General features: G+C 42.3%; 1 protein-coding gene across 1 annotated transcript in view; it reads left to right on the top strand.

The window, feature by feature from the left end:
• timm50 (translocase of inner mitochondrial membrane 50 homolog (S. cerevisiae)) overlaps positions 1-26,117 on the top strand; it is a 168,605-nt gene that overhangs the window by 25,439 nt on the left and 117,049 nt on the right. The window contains exon 2 of the mRNA XM_068019158.1: positions 10,720-10,751. Coding sequence (XP_067875259.1) covers positions 10,720-10,751 — 32 coding nt within the window. The remainder of the gene's footprint in view (positions 1-10,719; positions 10,752-26,117) is intronic.

Consider the following 26,117-nt stretch of genomic DNA (forward strand, 5'->3'; position numbering starts at 1 on the left):
GCAGTCTTGTTATTATAAACTGGTGGGTGAATTTTTCGTAAACGTCTGTTGCTAGTTTGCCAATTGTGTGTTTACCTTTGCCACCTTTGTCAAAATGTGCCAAAGTTTGAGAAGTTTCTTATGAAAAAAATTCACAACAAACTGTGTACTCAGCGTTCTACTTTTCGTATTTTTGCACTTTTGCATAACTTTAGCAGACAGAAACAGAACTTTGCCTGGAGATCACTGAAAGTCCATTGGGCAGAAGGGGAGGAAGCAGTTTAAGCTCCTGGGCCTGCATTATTGATCTTGGCATTTTGCCTCGTGTAATAATAAAAACAACTGCGAGATTAGCCACATGATAGAAAGCTAGGTGAAAGGTCCACCTCCATAATGCAAAACCATGTAAAGGTTGGAAAAGATAGGAGTGAAGTGAAAGCAAATCAAGTAGTAGTAATTAGGTAGTGCAGAAATTGGGTTATTTTCATCAGTGATGACGAGTGAAACAGAGGGTTAGATAAAGGAAAGAGGAGAGTAAGAAACTATCTGATTGCCATTGTAGGATATTGGAAAATCATTGTCGGACTTAAATTTAAGTAGCCCATTAGTGTCTTGAGTACAGATTTATCGCTTGATACTTGGCATGGAATACTCTAACCATGAATACGAAAACTAGGAAGCCAACACCATGTCTTCAACTAGCACCAGTTTTACATGAATCTCAACAGTTGTTGCAGCCTTCGTCTTATTGCCCATACAACAGGTCCAAAAAGGACTGCTGACAAAGAAGATTGAGAGCATGCCTGCTGATGACTCTACATTTATCCAGTGAGCAGCTGAAGGCTAATCAGGTTTAGTGGTGATAGGAGTTCATCAGTGGACCTGGGTTCGTGCAGGGGAAGTTGACCAATGTTCCTATTCCTGACTATTACCAAACGACTCCTGCTTGGAGTATGTGTGTCTGTTAGTTGGCCTGGTTCAGGGGAGGAAGGGGCTGCATTGGTTGAAAAAAACTGTCCAGAAAAAAATAAAATCTGCAAGAGGTGCTATTGGATCAGTGGGCTCCACTGTGCTGTTCCCTTAAGGGAAAGAGGCAGTATAAAAAGGGCCAGTGAGCGGTCTCATGACAACACAGGTGATCCAAAGAATTCTACTGTATTCACTCAAATATAGGCCACATTTGCAACTGGGGCAGAATTGTTTTAAGTTTGTGCTGTGGCCTTTCGGCGAGTTGTTTATCTCTTATTCCTATGGTGGTATGTCTTAAAATTAGGGTCATTCTATGTGTTGGAGAGGCTTAATTGTGAGTGCAACTACACTATTGTTCCAGTGGTGCTCTTGGATACAAAAGCTAAACTTTTTTTCCAGTGTTAGTGTGGCACTCTGCAATTTCCTGTGTGCACTCATTCTTTGTCCTGACTGATTTGGTCTTTACACTGGAAAGAAAAGAAAGGCTTGAATTTCTATAGTGCCTTTCACAACCTCTGGATGTACCAAAGCGCTTTACAGCCAATGAAGTATTTTTGAAGTGTAGTCACTGTTGTAATGTAGGAAATGGGGCAGCCAATTCGCACACAGCAAGCTCCAACAAACAGCAGTGTGATAATGACCAGAATTTTTTTTTATGCTGCTCGAGGGATAAATATTCGCAGGAATATCATGGCGAACTCCCCTGCTCTTCCTTGAAATAATGCCATGGGATCTTTTACATCCATCTGAGAGGGCAGACAGGGCCTCGGTTTAACATCTCATCCGAGAGACAAAACCTCTTGACAGCGCAGCACTCCCTCACCTACTTTACAGCACTGGAATTTTGTGCTCAAGTCCTGGAGTGGGATTTTAACCCACAACCTGCTGGCTCAGAGGTGAGAGTGCTACCCACTGAGCCTTGGCTAACATGGTGAGATAGCTCTCCCACCAGACTTACTCTGCTCCTTTTGCTGTGTCATTGGCTTATTTTTATGTGAAATCTCCAGGAAATTTTGCAGTCTTTATTTTGAATGGCCACACTAACAACCTCTTGGGCAAAGTTCAAATGGGGCAGCTGCTACTCGTGAGACTGTAGTCTACCATGAATCATTGCTTGTGGAGAAGGAGGGGAGCAGATTAGGGTTAAAATAAATTAGATATAGCTGGAAAATTTGAAGGAAAATGGTTTCTACATGTTTTTGAGGTGAAATTTGGGAGGAGTGAATTCAATATCACTAACCTCTTGCATTTATTCAATTTGGCTTTCTTATTCATTTAAGCATTCCTCCCCCCCCCCCCCCCCCCCCCCCCCCACCCCCGGGGGAAACTGCTGCAATTCACCCTGCATTCTGTCTCCACCTGCAACTAAAAGAGCCAAATCTCTCAAGGAGCACAAAGTTTAGGATTTTTGGCAAGTTGTGGTTTTGCATATCTTAAGTTTATTTTTGGTGACAGCTGTTTTTGTTTTGGTTAAACTTAAAAATTGATTTTTTTTTTTATATAATCACCCTTCTATTCTTCCCACAACCATGCAGCGAGGATGGCTTTCTGAAAATGTGCTCATTTCCTGCCTTCCCGAGACTTGGAGTGCCACGCGTTCCCACACTGATAGTTTGAACTGACTTTGTTCTTGGAAGATGTGGCTTCGAAGCTTAACCAAAGTCTGATGGGGGAGAACGTTTCTATTAATTAGACCTTTTGGAAATCATAATGAGAGCAAGTTAATGAGATGTGCTCTTGTGATTTCTTTATCAGAGAGCAAAGTATAGAATATGTACAATGAGTTTGAGATTCTGATAACTGTTCTACTTTCCCCAGCGTTAGTTTTGTGCTGACGTTGGAAAGATAGTTTTTATAAGGAGGCCAAGTCCTTCATGATCTCAAACTTGTTCCTAGTACTAATTACCTCCTGCCACCTGCACCCCCACCTAACCCAACCCATGCACACTGAGGCCAATTGTAATAATTCCCTAGCTTACTAGCTGTGTAGTGGGTAATAGAACTTCAGACCTTGCTGGTCTCTGGCTCAGTTACTCAATCATGGGAGGAGTCTGTTTAGTCATTCATGTTCACTTTGCTCTGGGAAGATGTGGCATTGGCGCTTGAGCAAAGTTTGATGGGGAGCACATTTCTATCCAATACACCTATTGGGAATCCTAATAAAAGCAAGTTAATCACATGTGTGCTCATGATTTCTTTATCAGAGAGGGAAGCATCGAATATGCACAATGCAAACAAGATTCGATCATTTGTAATATTCTGTAAATTTCATATTTTATCACTCCGATGTTTGTACAAAAAAAAAGCACTCAACAAAAGTCCTAAGCAAGCTGCTGTGGATTGGTAGTGCAACATTAGGGATACTGCCATGGCGTGCTATGGCATCCCATAGAGTGCTGGCACAGAGGCTCTCTTTCTACACAGTGAGTTCTTGAACTTAGCTAATTGATTGGAGGAAGTCTTAAGGGGAGGTGAGGCAACTCTATATGAAACAGAGTGGGTAAAGATCAGATAGTTCCAGTGTAGTGGCCAGTGTGCAATGGCAATGACCAAATTCTGGGCCCAGCTTCCCTATGCTGCTTCGACTGTTGAATCTTGTGTGGCGTGAGGGTGCGAAAGGGGATAGAAAAAGACGGTAAACTCCCCTCTTTAAATTGGTGGGTGCTGAGTGTGATGTTATAATGGACATTGAATTGGGCTGTCCTGTCCTTTGCACACCATACCATCATGACAGCAATGATGCATGACCGCTCTCTCCCTCCACAAGTTGGTGCCTTGTTATTTATACGTCTTGCCCGTTCTGATGATTACCCATAAATGATGTGCAGTTGAAGGTGTGGGCACATAATCTGCACCTTGTCACTCACCTTTGATATCAACTGCAACTCTTGAGATAGAAATAATTTTATTCTGGCTGCCTCCTGTTACTGCCAAGTATCTGTTCTCCTTTTTCTTTTGATGACAGCTGCTCTTCATAGGGTTGTGGTGCCGTGGGTGATCTTCAAGATTGCAGCCAATCATTAGTCATATATGTACCTTGACCATGATTATTTACCTGTAAAGAATCACAGAAGAGGCCCTTCAGCCCATCGAGTCTGCACCGATGCATGAAAGACACCTGACCTGTCTACCTAATCCCATTTGCCAGCACTTGGCCCATAGCCTTGAATGTTGTGACGTGCCAAGTGCTCATCCAGATACTTTTTAAAGGATGTGAGGCAACCTGCCTCTACCACCCTCCCAAGCAGTGCATTCCAGACTGTCACCATCCTCTGGGTAAAAAAGTTCTTCCTCAAATCCCCCTTAAACCTCCTGCCTCTCACCTTAAACTTGTGTCCCCTAGTAACTGACCCTTCAACTAAGGGCAACAGCTGCTCCCTATCCACCCTGTCCATGCCCCTCAATCTTGTACACCTCGATCATGTCACCCCTCAGTCTTCTCTGCTCCAGCGAAAACAACCCAAGCCTATCCAACCTCTCTTCATAGCTTAAATGTTCCATCCCAGGCACCATCCTGGTGAATCCCCTCTGCACCCCCTCCAGTGCAATCACGTCCTTCCTATAATGTGGCGACCAGAATTGCACACAGTACTCCAGCTGTGGCCTTACCAAAGTTCTATACAACTCCAACATGACCTCCCTGCTTTTGTAATCTATGCCTCGATTGATAAAGGCAAGTGTCCCTTATGCCTTTTTCACCCCCCTATTAACCTGCCCTTCTGCCTTCAGGGATCTATGGACAAACACGCCAAGGTCCCTTTGTTCCTCGGAACTTCCCAGTGTCAGGCCATTCATTGAATACTTCTGTGTCACATTACTCCTTCCAAAGTGTATCACCTCACACTTTTCAGGGTTAAATTCCATCTGCCACTTTTCTGCCCATTTGACTATCCCGTCTATATCTTCCTGTAACCCAAGACACTCAACCTCACTGTTAACCACTCGGCCAATCTTTGTGTCATCCGCGAACTTACTGATCCTACCCCCCCACATAGTCATCTATGTAGTTTATATAAATGACAAACAATAGGGGACCCAGTACAGATCCCTGTGGTACGCCACTGGACACTGGCTTCCAGTCACTAAAACAGCCGTCTGTCATCACTCTGTCTCCTAAAGCTAAGCCAATTTTGAATCCACCTTATCAAGTTACCCTGTATCCCATGTGCATTTGCTTTCTTGATAAGTCTCCCATGTGGGACCTTGTCAAAGGCTTTGCTGAAATCCATGTAAACTACATCAACTGCACTACCCTCATCTACACACCTGGTCACATGCTCAAAAAATTCAATCAAATTTGTTAGGCATGACCTCCCTCTGACAAAGCCATGCTGACTATTCCTAATCAAATTTTGCCCCTCCAAGTGCAGATAGATTCTCTCCTTCAGAATTTTCTCCAATAGTTTCCCTACCACTGACGTGAGACTCACTGGTCTATAGTTCCCTGGCTTATCTCTACAAACTTTCTTAAATAGTGGGACCACATTAGTTTAGTTTAGTTGCTGTTCTCCAGTCCTCTGGCATCTCCCCGGTGGCCAGAGAGGAATTAAAAATTTGGGTCAGAGCCCCTGCAATCTCCACCCTCGCCTCCCACAGCATCTTTGGATACAAATCGTCCGGACCTGGAGATTTGTCCACTTTTAAGCCTGCCAAAACCTCCAATACCTCGTCACTCCCTATGACAATTTGCTCAAGAACCTCACAGTCTCTCTCTCAGTTCCATTTCTACTTCGTTATTCTCTTGGGTGAAGACAGATGTGAAGTATTCATTTTAACACCCTACCAATGTCCTCTGGCTCCACCCACAGATTTCCCCCTTGGTCCCTAATGGATCCTACTCTTTCCCTGGTTATCCTTTTCCTATTGATATACTTAGAATATCTTGGGATTTTCCCCATTTTTACCAGCCAGAGCTTTCTCATGTCCCCTCTTTGCTCTCCTAATTGCTTTCTTAAGCTCCATCCTACTTTATGTACTCCACTAATGCTTCCATTGATTTGCTCTCTTTGTATTTGCTAAAAGCCTCTCTTTTCCTACTCATCGTACCCTGAATGTTTCTGGTCATCCATGGTTCTCTGGGCTTGTTGCTCCTACCTATTACCCTAGAGGGAACATGTTGGGCCTATACCCTCCCCATTTCCTTTTTGCATGCCCCCCACTGCTCTTCTGTAGATTTACCAACAAGTAACTCTTTCCAGTCTACCTTGGCCAGATCCTGCCTTATTTTACTAAAATTCACTCTCCCCGAATCCAAAACCTTTTTTTGCAACTTGTCTATTTCTTTCTCCATAACAAGCTTAAATTGTACCATGTTGTGATCGCTATCACCAAACATCAACCACCTGTCCGGCTTCATTCCCCAGAATTAGGTCCAGCACTGCACCCTCCCCTGTTGGATCCTCTATATATTGAGCTAAAAAGTTCTCCTGTATACATTTTAAGAACTCCACTCCATCTAAGCCCTTAACATGATGACTATCCCAATTAATAGAACAAAAAGAACAAAGAAAATTACAGCACAGGAACAGGCCCTTCGGCCCTCCAAGCCTGCGCCGATCCAGATCCTCTATCTAAACATGTCGCCTATTTTCTAAGGGTCTGTATCTCTTTACTTCCTGCCCATTCATGTATCTGTCTGGATGCATCTTAAAAGACGCTATCGTGCCTGCGTCTACCACCTCCGCTGGCAACACGTTCCAGGCACCCACCACCCTCTGCGTAAAGAACTTTCCCCCTCTCACTTTGAACTCGTGACCCCTAGTAATTGAATCCCCCACTCTGGGGGGAAAAAGCTTCTTGCTATCCACCCTGTCTATACCTCATGATTTTGTACACCTCAATCAGGTCCCCCCTCAACCTCCGTCTTTCTAATGAAAATAATCCTAACCTACTCAACCTCTCTTCATAGCTAACGCCCTCCATACCAGGCAACATCCTGGTGAACCTCCTCTGCACCCTCTCCAAAGCATCCACATCCTTTTGGTAATGTGGCGACCAGAACTGCACGCAGTATTCCAAATGTGGCCGACCCAAAGTCCTATACAACTGTAACATGACCTGCCAACTCTTGTACTCAGTACCCCGTCCGATGAAGGAAAGCATGCCGTATGCCTTCTTGACCACTCTATTGACCTGCGTTGCCACCTGCAGGGAACAATGAACCTGAACACCCAAATCTCTCTGTACATCAATTTTCCCCAGGACTTTTCCATTTACTGTATAGTTCACTCTTGAATTGGATCTTCCAAAATGCATCGTAATGTTGCATAACGTTGGGAAAGTTGAAATCACCTAATATAATTACCCTATTATTTTTACACACCTCTGCGAATTGCACACATATTTGCTCCTCAATTTCCTGCTGACTATCTGGGGGTCTATAATAAACACCTAGCAATGTGGCTGTCCCTTTTTTTATTCCTAAACTCTACCCATAAAGTTTCATTTGCTGCCCCCTCCAAGATGTCATCTCTCCTTACTGCAGTAACTGATTCCTTAACTAATATTGCAGTGCCCCCTCCTCTTTTACTCCCTCCTTTGTCCTGACTTAAGATTCTATATCCCGGGATATTGAGCTGCCAATCCTGCCCCTCCCTCAACCATGTCTCTGTGATGGCTACTATGTCACAATTCCACGTGTCAATCCTTGCCCTTAACTCATCCGTTTTAGCTGTAATACTCCTGGCATTAAAGTAGAGGCCATCCATCCTGGTCTTACTCCCTTGAAACTTAGTTCCACTGTATTCCCTCTGACTTGTTTGCTTTCCTGTGTTTAGCTGTGTCCCTATTCTGCTAGGAGTCTGCATCCCCTCCCCCTGCCAAATTTGTTTAAACTCCTCCCAACAGCACTAGCAAATCCGCCAGCAAGGATGTTAGTCCCCCGCTGGTTCAGATGTAGACCGTCCCTCTTGGACAGGTCCCACCTTCCCCAGAAACAGTCCCAGTGGTCCAGGAATCTAAAACCCTCCCTCCTGCACCAACTCTTAAGCCACGCATTCATCTGTGCTATTCTTCTATTTCTATACTCACTAGCACGTGGCACTGGGAGTAATCCAGAGATTACAACCCGAGAGGTCCTGCTTTTTAGTCTGCTGTCTAACTCCCTGAATTCTTGATGCAAGACCTCATCCCTCTTTCTACCTATGTCATTGGTACCAATATGTACCATGACCTCTGCCTTATCACCCTCCCCCTTCAGGATGCCCTGTTCAGTGACATCCCGGACCCTGGCACCAGGGAAGGCAACACACCATCCTGGAGTCACATTGACGGCCACAGTAGTGCCTATCTGTTCCCCTGACTATTGAATCCCCTATTACTATTGCTCTTCCTCTCTTTCCCCCTTCCTGTGCAGACAGGCTGCTTGTGGTGCCAGAAGCTTGGCTCTGTCCACACTCCCTGGAGGTACCAGCCTCTTCAGCCTCCAAAATGGAATACCGATTTGCAAGCGGGACCCCAGGGGACTCCTGAACTACCTGCCTGATTCTCTTGGACTGCCTGGTGGTCACCCGTTCCCTTCCTTCCTCAAGTTCCTTCAGTTGCAGTGTGACCACCTCTCTAAACGTGCTATCCATGATGCTCTCAGACTCATGGATGCTCCACAGTGTTTTCAGCCACCGTTCCAGCTCTGAAACCCGAGCTTCCAGGAGCTGCAGCTGGACACACTTCCTGCATACATGCTGGTTCTGGGGACTGGAAATGTTCCCGGATTCCCACATGCAGCAAGTGAGCAAACCACAGCTTTAAGTTCTCCTGCCATGACTAAACCCTTTAAATTTAAAACTTTAGAAAACTATTATTAAAAAAAATCAACTAAGTCTTGCTAAAACAATAACTTACAATTCAATCCAGTTTGAAAAATACCCACCAGGACTTACTCAGCAGTCAGCTGTGCTCTGTGGAAACTCTCTGCTCCCCTCACGCTCTTTGAGGACAGGTAGGAAATGAAAGGAGCTCCTTGCTCCCTCAGTCACAAAACTCCCACTTTAGCACGCTAATGCAACCCAAGTCAGCACTGTAAGATGGCCCACTTTTATACTGTTTGACTCGAGCCCCTGAAAACTGGTTTAAGCCAATTATCTAATTAACAAGGTGCAGCTGCAAGCATAGCCTGAGAAAGAGATTCTGTTCTCGCCGGCCCCCACACACTGGAGGAATCACAGGATAAAGAACAGACAGGAAAACACCACACATTTTTATTTTTTATTTTTATTTTTTTATTTTTATTTAGAGATACAGCACTGAAACAGGCCCTTCGGCCCACCGAGTCTGTGCCGACCAGCAACCACCCATTTATACTAACCCTGCACTAATCCCATATTCCCTACCACCTACCTACACTGGGGGCAATTTACAATGGCCAATTTACCTACCAGCCTGCAAGTCTTTGGCTGTGGGAGGAAACCGGAGCACCTGGCGAAAACCCACGCGGTCACAGGCAGATCTTGCAAACTCCGCACAGGCAGTACCCAGAATCGAACCCCGGTCCCTGGAGCTGTGAGGCTGCGGTGCTAGCCACTGTGCCGCCCCTTTTCTTCTTCTTAGCCCCTTATACAAATTTTTAAAAATCCTTGAGTTTAACCAACCTAGTACTGAGTAGGAAATTTATATAATTATTTTAAAGGGTCGGGGTGGTTTTGTTGAAACTCAACTGAGTCCCCATGACTGAAGTTTTTTTTGCTGAATTCCCAATTTGTTTTGCTTAACACTTTTATTTATACTCAAAAAAACCCAAGTGTTTTGGCAGCATCATCAAGAAAGCTGTGCAGTAATTATTTTTGTCACTTAGACATGTGTGTTTATGTTTGCTACTTTGCAGTAAAAACGTGTTATGTAAATATTGCTTTTCAGTAAAACCGCTGAGCCAATTAACCTCTGCAGTGAAAGGCAACGCAGATACCTCCAATACTGACATCGGGACCATTCTGCATTGCTTCTTTTCCCCTCCCCTTCTCTCGTGAAGGCGCTGATTCACACTGAGGGGGCAGTTCTGCAACGCCAGCAGCCAGGTACACTGCCTAACTGACAGCTGTTCTTGTGTAAGCCTAGACAGCAAGTGCTGGCAAGTCATTCTCATGTTGGAAGACATGGCAGCTGAGCCAGAACCTGGCCAGACATAGTCAGGATCCAGCACAGAATGGCCCTGACACTGCCCCCCCCCCCCCCCCCCCCAGATACGCGCAAGCTTCTGCGCCCTGTTTAATAGCGGTCAGTTGCTAGCCTAACAACAATCAGACTAATAACAGCACCTTCACTGCTTTGCTCTGTCTGGTGGAACCAAACCATTTGATCTTCCTCATTTGTGTGGCTGCACACTGCACTGATTTAGAGAGAGTCTGTGGGTGCCTTTACCCAATGGCGTAGCTTAAAACTTTTCACTGAAAAGATTTTCAAAAATTAAAGACCAGTTAAGAGCAAGTGGACTTAAGCAATAAAGAGAGACTACAGAATATGGCAAGAATTCCAACTGGTGGTAATAACTGACTAAAAGCGTCCACTTCTTACAGTATGACCAGGACTGTGTAATCTGAATACAATTGTTCCCAAAAAAAACAAACCAGATTCATGGATCCTTTCGCATGAAAATAAGCATCATGCTGAATTTTATTTTTGGTAGTGCATATTGAGTCAAAAAGCTATTAATTGTATAAAATATCTCCACTATAACTTATTGTGTGTTTTTCAAACATCTAATTGTTGCTTGCTGTTGTCAAATATTAATGCATTTTTTTTCCTTCCTTCCTCCCCCCCCCCGACCTTTTTATTAAACAGGTAGTAATTCAGTAGATGAAGCTGGAAATAAGGTAAGAAATTTTTGATTTTGTTTGCTAACACTGGATGTAGGCCCACTGGGAATTCAGTACTCTGGCGCATGTTGTCATTCTTCAGAACTTTAGAAGAAATTTATGCCACAATAACTGAGAACTGTCTGGCAAAAGAAGAGCCATTTTTCATGAGGCAGACTGTGATAACCAGCGCATTGAGAGAGATAATTAAAATCATTTTTGTTATCTTTCCTTTTGCCTTCTCTCTCCCTTCCCCTCCAGGCTCTTTCTTTCACATTGTCTCTTATCTCTGGTGATGGTTGAACAGATGCACACTCTGCTGCAGCTCCAATTCTTCTTTATGCTCAGCTGACAGTAGCTGTAGGCTGGATTTATCTTGCATCCTGAGCTAAAACCTATGAGTGTTTCGAAGTTGACTTTCCTAATCAACTGAGAGTTGTCCATTTTTCACCTCTCCCCTTTCGTGTGAAGCTCTTGGCCTCCTTACCTACAGGTTCAGTAGATTGATTCCTGCACTGAGAGAGCTGTGAGGAGAGATTGAGTAGAACGGGCCTATATTCTCTGGTTTAAAAGAATGAGATGTGATGTCATTGAAATGTATGAAATTCTTCGAGGGCTTGACAGTGTAAATGCTGTGAGGCAGTTTCCCCTGGCTGGAGAATCGAGAACTATGGGTCATAGTGTCAGGATTGGCCATTTCAGATTCAGATGAGAAATTTCATCGCTCAGGTTTGTGAATCTTTGGAATCCTCTACCTTAGAGGGCTGTGGATGTTTAGTCATTGAGTATACTTAAGGATGAGATCGACATATCTTTGGACTCGAAGGGGTATGGGATAGGGCGGGAAAGTGTGTTGAGATAGATGATCAGCCAGGATCTTCTTGGATGGCGGAGCAGGCTTGAGGCGCCATATGGCCGACTCCTGCTCCTATTTCTTATGTTCTTATATCCTGAAGCTGTGGAGTGCCACCTGATATTGGGCTTGCACAGATAAATTCATTTCCCTTAAAGGAAAATACAAGTGAAATGAGCCGAAAAATATTTTATATGTACAGCTCCCTCTCTCATTTGGGGATGTGGGAGGGCAAGGTTGTGGTTAACAAATATTAAAAAATAAATCCAACATTCTGTAGTTTTGAGGCTCAGACTTTCCACAAAGTTGTCATGAGGTCGCACATGTCTCCGTGTTTCCTGACACCCTATTGGTTTTTCTTTTTTTGGCTCTGCAATCTTGAAATGTTAGCCTCACTCCCTCGCTTCTGAGTCAAAACGCTATGGATCAAAGTCCCACTCCAGAGACTTAAGCACATAATCCAGGCTGACAATGCATTGCAGCGAGAAGGGACTATCGGAGATGTTGTCTTTCGGTTAAGACCTTAAACTGAGGCTCCGATTGCTATTCTTGGGCAAACATAAAAGATCCCATGGCATTATTCAAAGAAGAACGAGGGGTTCGGGCCAATATTTATCCCTCAACCAACATCACTGAAACAGATTATCTGGTCATTCTTTGTGGGAGCTGCCACGTTTCCAACATTACAACAATGACGATGCTTCAAAATATACTTGGGCTGTAAAGTGCTTTGGAACGTTCTAATGTTGTGGAAGGCGCTTTATAAACTTTTTATTTTTGATCAGAAAACTTGAGCACTGTCCAATATAAGTTCTTTATACACCACAGGTGAATTTCCCCTACCATTGGTTGAAGACAAAGTGTTTTGTTTATGACACATTGAGCCTCTCCCTGTCCGCTCACTGTCATAACCTTGCATTGTATTATTCTGTCTCCAATCTAAGCTACTAGCTCCTCTGTGGTTGCCAGCCTGCTCGCCCCTTGCTTCCATTGTGCCTTATGTACCCATCACCAACCCAAATTGAGGCTTTTTAAAAAAAAGTTAATGCTCGTTTCCGAGCATAGAGCCTTTTAACTTTTTTCCGCTGTTTGAAAGGAGTAGGGACCATCTTCTCCCCCTCAATGATAGAACGCAGCAGGAAAACAGACAGCATTAGGCAAGAGAGCCAATATGCCTCATCCACCTTCCCAGTTTCCCCCCTCTCTCACTAGTGGCCTCTAACAATGTGCATCCCGTCATATAGAACCATTAAGAAGTGGCACACTGAGCTTGTTGATCCATTTTTATAAAAATATTACTTTAGAGCAAAATCCATATGCCAGACTGTGCTGTTCACACTGCTAAATCTGGCTTCCTTATTGTTCGGCAGAACCTTTTTTTTTGGTGTTCAAGTCTGCAGATTGATGCAGCAGCCAGATTTATCTTTGTGGATTCCAAATTCTAAACTAAAACAATACCAATTTAAAGGCACCTGATGTAGGTCATACCTGATTTTACTGTACTACAACATAGCAACATTATGTCTTGCACTTCACCTGTGTGGTATTGTTTCAAAACTCCCAAGTGGTTACTACTGTGGAATGATTAGAAGTTAAAATTGTATCCATTATAGGTTGTTGAATGCTAAACAAAATGTAAGGGTTCTTCCCTGGAAATGTTTCTGATGTTTCTGCCAAAAGGGCAACGAAGTATAAAGGAGAAAAAAATTGCTAGGAACCTGGTTGTTTAAAAGGAAACATTGAAATGCAACGTAAAGTGTTTCCCATCCTCTTGCCTGCTGCATGTGCTGAAAAGGAATCCTAAGGTAACTCATCTGTAAGATATTCAAATTTTATATTTTTTTCCGGTTCTTTAAGATTTTTCATTTTTGGATTTTCACCCTGCTCTGAGCTGCTGCATTGTTAGTGACAAGTGGTGATTTGGGAGTCTTTTGTAAACTTGTTTCTCAGGATGTTGGTTCTGCTGGTAAGACCACGTTTATTGCCCATCCATCATTTCCCTGAGATGGTGGTGGTGAGCTGAAGTTGTTGGAGCAGTTTTACTACTGAATGATTGTTGGCCCATTTCAGAGGGCATCAAGAGCCACTCGCATAGTGTGGGACTGGAGTCATGTGTAGGGATGGCAGGTTCCCTGGGTTGAAAGATTTGGTGAACGAGTTGGGTTCTTAAGGGCGATCTGAAAGCTTTCATTGTCTTTTTCTTGTGCCAATGAATGGCTCCGTAGATCAGCATTCAGGCAGATCTTAGAAACCACATACTCATGACAGTATCACAATTCATATCTACATGTAGCATTCAAAGGTGTTGGAAGTTGAATCCCTCTACCCAAGGATATTTCAATAGAACTATTATTAATACTGCGGAAGTTGGCATCAAATTGACTTTTTAAGCACTATTTGTTTCCAATTTCAAGCTGAAGTTCTGAGTGCAAAGTTTAAAAAAAAAATTCTGAAACATTTTCCCGCTTACCCAAGTCTTTTGAAGAAGGACCAGGATATAGTGTACTGTGGGAACAGAGTCTGTCAAACAAAATTATCATTAAGTTGCTCTGAAGTACATTCACAGGTTGTTGTTACACTGTTAAAGCATTGTATTGTGTTAAACCTTCAGACTGTGAGTTGCAATGTCTCGACAATTTGCGACTCTTCAGTATCTTTATCAGTCAGGCAAGATAGAACGCATACTGTGAGAAGTGTGGCTCCTGGCACACTCCTCACAGCGCTGTGAAAAACAGATTTTTCCCTTTGAGTTTGGGCTAATCAGCAGCAGTTCGTGAGCTGGTGCTAACAGACATGGGAAATGCTCAGAATCCCCGTCTCATCTCATAGTTCATATAGACTCCCCACAGGTCCACTGCTAAATGGTCTTGGATGAATATGCTACTGAACCTCTGTAGTTCTCATCTTAAGTCTGCCACTTAGCTGCTTATGAACAGGGATTTGATTTTAGTGAGTTTCCCATAGTCTCCTGTTATTTCCTCTGAATTATCAAGGGTTCGTTGTTACTGGCCTATCATAGAATGACAGTGCACAGAAAGAGGGTATTCAGCCCATCGTGCCTGTGCCAGCTCTTTGAAAGAGCTAGTCCCACTCCCTTGCTCTTTCCTCAAATCCCTAGAAAAGTTTTCCTTTTCGAATATATATCCAATTACCATTTGAAAGTTACTAGAATCATAGAATGGTTACCAAGCAGAAGGAGGCCATTCGGCCTGACATGTCCGTGCTGGTTCTCTCTGCTATTGAATCTGCTTCCACCACCCTCTCAGGAAGTGCTTTCAATTAACTAGTTCAATTAATTAACTGTCAGATATGTTTTTGGGTAGGGAGTGTGTTTTTAATGACAAATGGGTACCACTCCCTGTATCAAGTTTTCTGTCCTTGATTTGTGCACACTTCTGATCATTGCTCATTTCTGTTTTAAATAAGATGAGTTCCTCCTTGTTTTTCCCCATTCCTTGGTTTTGTGAGCCACACTCTAACTGTTATGGGAAGGGGTTGTGTGTTTTTGGCTGACGTTGGCTGCTGTGATTCATGTGAGAGTGGCTCAAAGATGATTCTCCCTTTGTTTCTGCCCTTCTCTCTACCATAGTCCTCTCCCCCTCCGATGTCACCTGAAAGATTTACTTAGTCTCTTAGCATTTCCTCACACAGGAGGACATGGGAACTTAACTTTGGAATATATAGCTGTGAACCTAAGTGCTGGCTAAAGCACTCAGCTGCTTTACATTTTTATTCCCACTATGGGAGAGTGATGTCCATGAGCCAACTCTCCAATATCACCTGAAAATGGCTCCCTTACCCTGATGCTGCAATCAGAGAAGCACGAAAACAGAGATCTCTAATTCTGTTGTGTGGTTAAGGAACTGGTTTTAGCAATGAAAAGATGCTGTGAGCTCTTCCACAGATTAAACTAAATAAAGGAGTGTGACGGTGCTCCAAACATCTCAGCGATTGTAAGCTTTTTCTCAGGTGGATATAACTTGTACTGTTTTACCTTTTTCTGGTGTTTTATTTGGTTACAAATAGCCTTTAAAAACATCTTCCAATTTAACATTTTTAAAATATTACTTTTGAAGTATTGATTGTCAGTACGTGCAGAGGCAGTGCCAGTACTGTGCTATGGATATCTGAGCCCTGAGGACAAGGATTCATGTATCATTTTAAGCTCCTTCAGGTGCTTTCATCAACAGATTTGTGTTTTAGTAATTGCATCGACTGGCAGTTGTGCAACAAGGTTCTATGCTCCATGTATCAACTTGATGTTGGTTGTTTGCCCTCAGCCCTCTGGAGTGTTTGTGTTGATGTTTCTGTCAATGGCACATCACTAAGCCTGTAAAAGATTAGCTTCAGGCAGTCCTTGCAGTCATCACCTTCCCCAGTGTTTGAACTGAATGTGCCTCTGGCACTTAACTGAGCACTGAGCTTTCCATAGACCTGCGCTGATCTAACCAAAACAGGGCTTGGACTCAGTGCCAGATTGACTGGAACACCCTGTCATGGTCTTAGTTTTCCAGATTTTCCCTCCACCTTTAAGTTTGGTGCAGGAAGGCTTAGGTCACTTTTCCATGGCCCCAGTCAGGAAACTTTGCTGTGGCCCATTGGTTGCAGTTTTTACTGATTCCTCTGTGATTTAACCTCAGCATGTTAAATTTGCTCGGCCTGGAAATGATGGCCACCTTTGTGATTCCAGACATCAGACTCTTTAAGAGACGGCTGCAAATAAATTGTCTAACTCACTGATCTCTGAAGCACTACATTCTTGGGTGTAAAGATCATTTGGGGGCTAGTGAAGGTTTTGTTCTGGTGGTTTTGCGACATTGCAAACCCAGCTGTCATTGTTGGGAACTGCCAGAAAAGGTTCAAGGGGCCAAAGATGACATTTTGACGCACATCTATAAGACAGCTATTTGGAGTGAGATATGGTGTTCAAAATTTTTTTGAAATTTTTGATCAGGTAGATACGAAGAAACTATTTCCTTTGGTGGGAAATCAAGAACAAGGGGGCTTAATCTTAACATTAGAGGTAGTTCATTCAGGAGTGAAGTCAGGAAGCACTCATTAACACAAAGGATCGTAAAAATTTGGAATTCTCTTCTCCCAAAAGGATGATGGGGGCCAATTGGAACTTTCGAGATTTGAACTAGATAGATTTTTGTTCATTAAGGGTACCAACGGATATTGTGCAAAGGTGAGAAAATGAAGTTGAGGTGTAGATCAGCCATGATCTAATTGAATGGCAGAGCAGGCCCATGGTTTTGCTGTCACCAGCTCATATACCTTTCCCAAGAAAAAGGCATCATTACTGAACAAGGTAGTTGCAAAATAGCAGCTTTCAAATGTCTATGCTTACACAAGCTTGTGCAGGTGTAGTTTTGAAGTTTTATCAGGCTGTCATAGAAATTTCCTAATACAAGGTGCTTTTATATTAAATGTGTTTTGGGAGATTTGTACCAAACTGATGTCTGTGTGCAGCTCTCCTACATTTGTATTGTCTTCTGCATCAACTTTCTTGTTGGAAGCTGATTCAGAAAATTGGAGCTCAGTTCTGCTGTGCATGGCCATGGGTATAGGGAGAGAGAAAAAAAATGGACCAGCTAGTAGCTTTGATTTTTCTTGGAATTGCCAACCTGACAGTTGGATGTGATTTAGCCTAGAGCTTGAAGCCAGGCTGGTCATCTGCATCTGTCTGTTCTTGCAGTGCTGTTGTGCCATAATGCAGTGAATGTGACTTGCAAAAACTGGTGCTCAGTGTGTTTGCTCAGTTTGAGGAGGTCATTGTTATCGTAATGATTGGTTGTCTTGTGAAAAAGTGAATCTCAGCTGTTAGCTGAATAGTTTTCAGTCTGTCTACTCTGAAGAGGACTGTTAACTATAGACAATCCACATCAGCCAACACCACTCGCACTTAAACTGAAGACAATGTTACTTCCATAGTCGCTCTTGGTAGACATTTTTCACCATAAATAGGCAACACCTGCAGATTTGGATCTTTAAAACTTCCACAGCAGCAATATGCTTTTATATAGCACCTCTTAAAGAAAGGAAAACAAAGTAGCACATATTCAATGTAGAAAAATGTCCCAAGGTGCTTCATGGAGTCATAAGAATAAAGATTGTGCTGTGTGAGCTGATCTCAGCTGATGTGGTTGCCAGTGTGCTGCAACTGGCCTGATATCCCCTGTGCCTCGGGACGCACAGAGCACTCTTGCAGTTTACTGTAAGTCACAGTTTCAGTTGGTTTAATTGAACACTAAAGGTTCTCACAGGTTCACCTGCAACTAGTGTTTCGCATGTGCCTGGGGTGAGAGTGCTGACACCTAATTCACAGTGTTACATTATACTCAGCACATGCCAGCAACACTCCATTAGGTGAGTTTGTGAACCTTGGCACTACCGAAGAGATTGAAGTGGTTCTATTGGGCAACTCACAAAGCCCTTTGAAATACAGTCACTTTGAAATAGTGACCAGTCATCAAAGGAAATGCTTTGATTCTCACTGACGTTGCAAGGAGTTCCTATTAGTGAAAGAATTTCCCAAGAGTTCTTTTTTGTAAAAAGATACATAACTTCTGAAGGTTTGCCTTGGGAATGCAATTTAACATTACTTAAATAATAGTAGCTACTGCAAAGGAACAGTGTTATTAAAGGTATATTCATGTCCTGTGTGTCAGTTAAAGCCCTTGCCTTCTCTTTCGCTTAGATTCCCCCCCCCCCCCCCTCCTTTCCTGAAGACACTGACACTCTCATTGGGCTATGGGCCCCCAGATACTGACTTTCACCGGGGTATGCTTGCACAGACAGACTGTTTGGCTATGGGTACAAAGAACACTGATTCTCACTGCATGCAGGTTCTACTGGCATTGACTCTCATTGAACTGTCGGTCCACAGACAATTTTACCCATCTAATACCTCGCCCAAACTCAAAACTTCATGTGTGAGTCAGTGATTGTCTGCAGGCTATTTTACCTCAGAGGGCATCACAGTTGAGCTCAGTTCTGTTCTTATCTGGTTTACAAATATGAATAATTTGGAACTCTAGGTCCAGGGTGGTAAGCAATCAAATGGAGGTTTTCATGTCTTTTTTTCATGTTCTTAATATCAAAGATAATTCTTAGCCTAAAGAAGATGAATAGCACGTGACCTATTCCAAGATGTCTGCCAGTGCCACTCACCCACAGGTTTAATTACTTTTGCTCTTCTGTTCCATTTGAGTACTATCATTCTGCACCTCCCATTGACAACATGTTTGAGATTGAACTGCAGGATGTGGGAAATTGTCAACAGAGATTTGCTGTGTCACCAACTCACCTGTAGTAGGTTTTATCTGTTTTCTTCCACTTGATGCTCACGCCCTATGTGTGTCAGCAGTTAGGGTGAAGGTGGACTGCTTAGCAAATGTGATGCTAATTATATGCTCATCTGATAATTTAATACCGTTGTTTGCTTATCTGATATCATCTTATGACTTTAGTTTTAGTTTTTAGTTTTAGAGATACAGCACTGAAACAGGCCCTTCGGCCCACCGAGTCTGTGCCGACCATCAACCACCCAATTATACTAATCCTACACTAATCCCATATTCCTACCACATCCTCACCTGTCCCTATATTTCGCTACCACCTACCTATACTAGGGACAATTTGTAATGGCCAATTTACCTACCAACCTGCAAGTCTTTTGGCTTGTGGGAGGAAACCGGAGCACCTGGAGGAAACCCACGCAGACACCGGTAGAACTTGCAAACTCTACACAGGCAGTACCCAGAATTGAACCTGGGTTGCTGGAGCTGTGAGGCTGCGGTGCTAACCACTGTGCCGCCCTAAATAGCACTAGAAGTTTATTTCCTGAAGAATAAGGTGCAACTTCATAGGCTCTCACCTTATCCAGCAGTCAAGAAATTCATTGGGAAGAAAGGCTTGTATTTATATAACACCTTCATGTCCTCGGGTTATCTCAATGCAAATCACAACCAACTGGGTACGTTTGAGTGTTGTAATGTAAGAAACAAAGCAAGGTCCCCCAAACAGCAATGAGATAAATAACAAGATGATCTGTTTTGGATTTTGGTTGAACATTCAATATTGGCCAGGATGCCAGCCAGAACTATCCTACTCTTCGAGTTAGTGCTATGGAATCTTTTGCATCCACCTAAGAGGGCAGTTGGGATTTTGTTTTAACATCTCAGCCAAAATATGACACCTCTGACACTGCAGCATTCCCTCAGCAATGCACTTGAGTATTGACCTCGATTTTCTACTTGTCTCTGGAGTGGGACTTGAATTTGACATACTTCTGACTCTGAGGTGACAGTGCTTGCACTGAGTCACTGCTGACACTGAATGGGGCTTGAAATCTTAGTCACAGTTGTATGAAACCAATCTATTTAGTAGTTAGGTTTGCCAGGCCATTTAATGTACGTGTTTTAATAAACATGTAAATAAATAACAAGGGGTTATGGACAACACATGAAGAATGTCTACTTGGACATGAGTGTTGAGCTGTATTCCTCCATGCAAAAGCACCTTTAGGAGATGAGGGGCAAAAATTCTTCAAGTAAGAACATAGAAATTCTTCAGGAGTTCTGGACATTTATTCCTCAATTAACAAGGCCACTAACTAGTCATTTACCTCATTTCTGTTTGTACACAAATGGACTGCTATGTTTGCCTACATAACAGTGACCACACTTCAAAAGTAATTCATTAGCTATGAGTCACTTTTGGATATCATTTGGACATGAAAGGCACTATACAAATGTGAGTTCTTTCTTTTGAAAGTGCTAATAGGACAATTTGGCACTAGTTACAAAAGGTGACCTTTTTAAGGGATAGGAATGAAGAATAGGTGAACTTTGGGAGTAAGAGAGACTGATGTGATGACATAGGATGGATAGCTTTCTTGCCCATCTTGACCATCCATCTGATGTTGTATTAGAGTCTAATAGAGTGGATGATCTGATATTGCCAACTTGGGTAAAACTTGTCCCAGCAAGAGTCACCAGCTTGAAGAGAGGGAAAAACTAAATACTTGAAGGGGAAAAAAATTACAGGGCTTTGATTAAAGAGCAAGGAAGTGGGAATAATTGGATAGCTCTACCAAGGAGCCGGCAAGTTATGATGGGGTGAATGGCTACTTTCTGTGCTGTGTGATACTATGAAAACTGTTTTTTAAGATAGCTAGTAATTATGAAACATTTAAAAGGACTATGGGCAAAGCAGGTGATTGCTTGGGAATTTTAAAGCCAACCAAACTAGGTCAAGATTCTCCTCTAACTTGGTTCTCACTCTTACACATCTACATTAGCTGGAGTTAAAGAATAATTTTTTTTTGTATGTGTCACTGCAGCATACTTCTTCCATTTAGCTGTAAAAGTGACTTCTCCTTTGAACCTTTGCTGGTTGTAAATAACAGTCTGCTCTGTAGCATGTGACACACTGCTTACATCAGATCTCAGTACAGTTAATTCCCTAGAAATGAGTAGATGTTCACAGAATTCAATAATCTGCATGTGATGACTATTGAAACTCTGAGCAGGTGGCATTGTTTAAAGTACTGGGTCAAGTTCTAAAAACAATGCCATTTACGCCGCTGTCCTACCAGAAGGGACGTTGGGCATATTACTGTCAACTTTGAAAAGGAATTAATTACAGGTCCCATTTGATTACAGTTTATGGTCCTGCTTTCTGCCCACTTAGTATATTGGTGTAAGACTGTTAGATTTTGTGGATACTCATCAGCATGTGCCAGGTGCTGTTTGAATGTTTTTGCCAACTTTCCCGTGATTTACCCTGTGTCAAAATTTCTACAATTTGTACTTTTAATTGTTGGGAGCATCTTGTCAAAACTTTCATGGCTGCATTTTTCCAACAAAGGAACTGAATTTGTTATTTTAGAATACAGTCCGCAGCATCAAAAACTGCAGGCTTTTAAATGTTACATTGTGGGATTTTCTTTTTACTTGCTCTCTTGAAGGAAGGAGACGGCTATTGCTGGGATAGGATTCCATTTTTATGTCAACAAAAGCTAGGCCTTCATGCCATACAGAAGTCATTTTTCATGTGTAAACCTTCATGGTCATTCTGGGGCAGTTCCACAAAGGGAACGTCATAGTCGAAGCTGCTTGTGGCCTCTGCACATACTCTAAAGAGCATAAGAATATTTTTTTCAGTCGTTATCACTTGTGATCAGGAACAAAAACCTTTTTTTTGCACTCCCTCCTTCATGGGTTTACCTGAGATCAATTAACTTGGGTGATTAGGTCTCTTTGTTTTCCCTTTTGTTTCTAAAGATACAAGTTCTTAGCACTGAAATGCCATGTGCAATTGGCTATTCTTTTCTTTGCGAGATATTCAACTGTCAATGCGATCACCATTTCAGCAAATCCCAGTGGATAACGATCAGGAATGAATCTTGTTGATTTTTTTTTTCCCCCACCCCAGTTGAGGGAGTCCAGTGGCTGGCTGATTGAACAAAAGTCAACCCTTTCAGTTCAGTACTGGAGTCCCGAATGGAAGCCTAGTCTGTTAATGAGAGTTTCGGCAGTTATTTACATCTTATGCAAAATGTCTTACTGACAAATGTACTTCTCTAATTTCATAATCTACTCAGCACTCTCTTCTTGAACTGATGAATGTCAAGCACAACTGCCTCTGGTATTTCACTGAAAGTGAGCAATAAGAGAGAGCAAAGCTGTTTCTCACTTTGAGATATTGTTTCTGTCTTGTGCTCCCGAACCTTAAGTGGTAAGATAAAAGTAGTGGCATGTTTATTCCTCTTCAGTTTTTCTCTCTCGCCCTCCTGAAGACATTAGTTCCTTGTTCGGGTTCCACAAATAATGGGCGCCCTCCAGTATCTTATTCAACTGTATAAAGTGGTTTTAATTTCATGCTATAAATTATAAATTTCTATTTTAAGTTTTTTGACTGTCAAATTGCAACTTAATTTTGATTTTATGGAATTTACTTTATTTTGTATTAAAATTAAGTTCAATTAAAGGAGCCTTCACATTAAAGCTCCTGCATACTGACCACCTTCACAGTCTAACCGACCTACCCACGACACTACTGACCACAACTGCTGTCTCAGCTGGCCGAGACTCATCATGCGTTGTTTTAGTATTGGGTCATGCAGAATTTTCTGTTTCATTTGTTTCTTTTCCCCATTTTTATTTTGTTTTTGCTGCTGAAGCTTTAGTTAACTATTCATGTGCATGTCTTGATAATGAGTATCAGCTATTTGACTCTTACGGTATCACTGAGCTTGATCCTGTCTCAATGTGCATTTCCAGCCCAGGTTGCTGAATAGTGAGCAGGAACAAGAACATAGGCTGACTCCTCTCTATCTAACCAAGGGTAGCTCCAGCCAATCATAGTGCTGCTGCTACCTTTCTGCTACTACAAGAAGTCCTTGCATTTCTATAGCAATCCTCAGATGCAGGAATACTTCATGGCTTAATACCGTGAATGCTTCTCATGAGTGCAAAAAGGATAAAAGAGAGAGTAAATGTTGGGGGGAGGTGGGGAGCGGGCATCTAAAGTCGCAGTCAAAGAGAAGAATTTTAAGGAGGTTTATTCTTTCTTAGTGCTCATCAAGATGAGTGAGGTGGGAGCCTGGCAGGATATTCCAGAGGGAGAGAGTGTAGTGGTGAAAAAGTCAGAAGTGGAGAGCACAGGGAACAAGAAAAAGCCTGATATCAGAGACTAAATTAGGTTGGTTCAGGCCTGTTTCACGGTCCATTACTATAGCGTTTCTAGCTTTTTATATAAAAATAGAAAATCAGTAATAAAAACAGAAAGTGCTGGAAATACTCAGCAGGTCTGGCAACATCTATGGAGACAGAAGCAGTGTTAACGTTTCAGGTCAGTGACCCTTCTTCAGAACTGGCAAATATAAGAAATGTAAAAGATTTTAAGCAAGTAAAGTGGGGGTGGGGCAAGAGATAACAAAAGAGGTATTGATAGGACAAGGTCACAGAATAGCTGACCAGAAGGTCATAGAGCAAAGGCAAACAATATGTTAATGATGTGCTGAAAGACAAAGCATTAGTACAGATAGGGTACCATCCTAGTAATTTGAACTGGTGCCTTTCTTGACTCTTCAGTTTGCACAGGCTTTCCAGGGTGGAATTGCTGCATGCAGGTCTTAATTTCCTGCTTTCTACTCTGTTAGGGGTGCCACATCTGTGTTCAGTGGAAGCATCTCTGCAACAGGATTCACTTATCCTTGTTCTGAATTTTCCACTAGTTACACTGGGCAGCAGGTTTGGAGACCGACAGCAACAGAGGACCAACTGTACACGCGCAACTGATAGCAAGTCACGTTCTAACCATATCAGATTCAGGAGGCAGTGCAGTACTTAATATTAAAATAGGTTGTCTCAGTGTCGGTGGTACTGCATTCAGTTAGATAAGTGAAGGAGATAAAGGTGATATTGTGACAAAATTAAGGAATTGAGTAGGTTGTTGTACATCGTGAGCTCATGTTCACTCATTAAATTTTAAGGAAGAGCATTGCATTGAAGCATTCTTTTTGATCTAAAGAGAACTGTGTTTGGAAAATATGATTGCTTGTTAAATTCCAGCATTCTCTACCCCTCACTCCCAATTGCCTCAAAAGGCTAAATCTAGATTGCTTCGGTTCCAATGTAGAAATTGCATTCAGTCCAGTTAAATGCCTTTGGTGAAACATTATCCTTGTTGATCATTGTGGATCAGATATAAACTTGTGTAAATGTATCTAACCTCCTCACTAATTAGATTCGGTTCTTTTTAGAAAGCTGTGGATATTCTAAATAAAAGATGCCATTAATATTGTAATGCTTGGCTATCTATCTTGTTTGGAAAAACAGAAATGTTAAAATAAATCTCTTGTGATTATGTGTGAAGGATTGAGTCGCTATCTCTTAAAGAGCTGCTTTGGTGTTGCATTTAGTGCTGTGCCAGTGTTGCTGGTTCCTGGTGTGCAGCCCCAATCAGCCAGTGGCAACATCAAAGTCAATTTGCTAAAACCAGCAGGCAGCAAACCATTTTTTTTTAAACAGCATCTTCCTTGTTGCTGCCTTTATCTGACTCTAACAACTGAACCAATCTGGCATAGATAGAAGAACTTTCTCTGATATGTATAAAGAATTTAACCCATTTAAAAAGAATGGGTTTACTATTTGATTTCAGACTTCTCCATGTTCGTTCTTTGTTCAGCCGTGCCTCTGTGGGTTGGTGCCAAATAAAGATTTAGTTGTTCACCAGATATTCTCCTCAGACTACTCTCTCACACCTTCCAGAGCTAGTTGAACAGTTGCATAGCTGAGAGCTTAGGAGCAGATCTTGGCCAGATCTGATGAGACACATGAAAAGTAGGGAAAAGAAAGAAGAATCTTGACAATAATGCAGAAAAGGTGTGCTTTATAGTATTTAGCATCTTAATTTTTTCTTTCAAAATGAAACTTAACCAATTATTATCAATTGGAGGTGTTGATGCCTTGAGATTCCTTCCATACTCTTTCAAAATAGAGTTGGTGGGCGAGGACTCTCAGTAGGCTAGAGTTCCACAGGTGAATGTAGCCCTCTGGTGGTGTGGTAAAATGGCCATTCTAAAATTTGCGAAATCTAGTCATGGAGTATTGGTAGACTACTTGTCTTGGTGGGAATCACAGGCAATCCTGAACCTGTCGTCACTCAGCATCTCCATAAACATACTTCCCAGGAAGACTTACTGGAAAGTGATTGGGAGTGGAAGCTCCAGCTGACATTTTTTCCCCCCTTCCCTAGCTCAGGGAAAGCAGACCAATTGAAGCACACCTATTGCTTAGCCAGCTGACTATACAGGCTGGGAAATTGAACCTGGATCTATTGTCTGTATGGTACCACATTATGCAGTGCATTTATCGACATTGGGAAAAGTGGTAGGCTGTTTTACTTTGTTTTCTCTCTCTCTCTCTTCTCTCTCTCTCTCTTTCTCTTTCTCGTTTTGCTTCCAATAGGTGACTTTATAGGTATCAGCTGGGGACATTTTATGCAGTTTAAGTGTTTAGCACACTAATTTTAATAATTACAATGTAAACTACATCCGGTTTATATGAAGCAAATCTGCGGTTTGCCACCAGTATCTAAATTGATGTCAGGAATTAAAGGTTGGCTAGTCAGACCTTGCTTGTGGGTGATCTCAGCGAATTCTTAGGAATTGGCAGAGGTGACTGTTCTAATTGTCTTTATGATCCCAGAGTACTTAAAAGAACTGACGTTGTTTTACCATATTCCACATGGTGTATGAACTTGCACAACTATGATGGTCATATTGCTTTTGATTCACTTTTCTCTTGAATTGGAGGTGTAGGAATCTAAGGCATTGTCCAAGCTTGACACAAATTTCAACACAATGGAAAGTCCCCTGAAATGACTGTATTGTTCAAAGATGTCCTTGCCACACTTTTGAGTGTATGGCTTATAATCAATAGAAGTGATGTGACGAGCAGTTTTTAGCTGTTAGCATTCGTTTGAAGTGAGGAAGCTTTTTTCTTAATATGCAAGTAAAT

Source organism: Heterodontus francisci, chromosome 40 (assembly GCF_036365525.1).
Source record: "Heterodontus francisci isolate sHetFra1 chromosome 40, sHetFra1.hap1, whole genome shotgun sequence".
In the NCBI taxonomy this organism is placed as follows: domain Eukaryota; kingdom Metazoa; phylum Chordata; class Chondrichthyes; order Heterodontiformes; family Heterodontidae; genus Heterodontus; species Heterodontus francisci.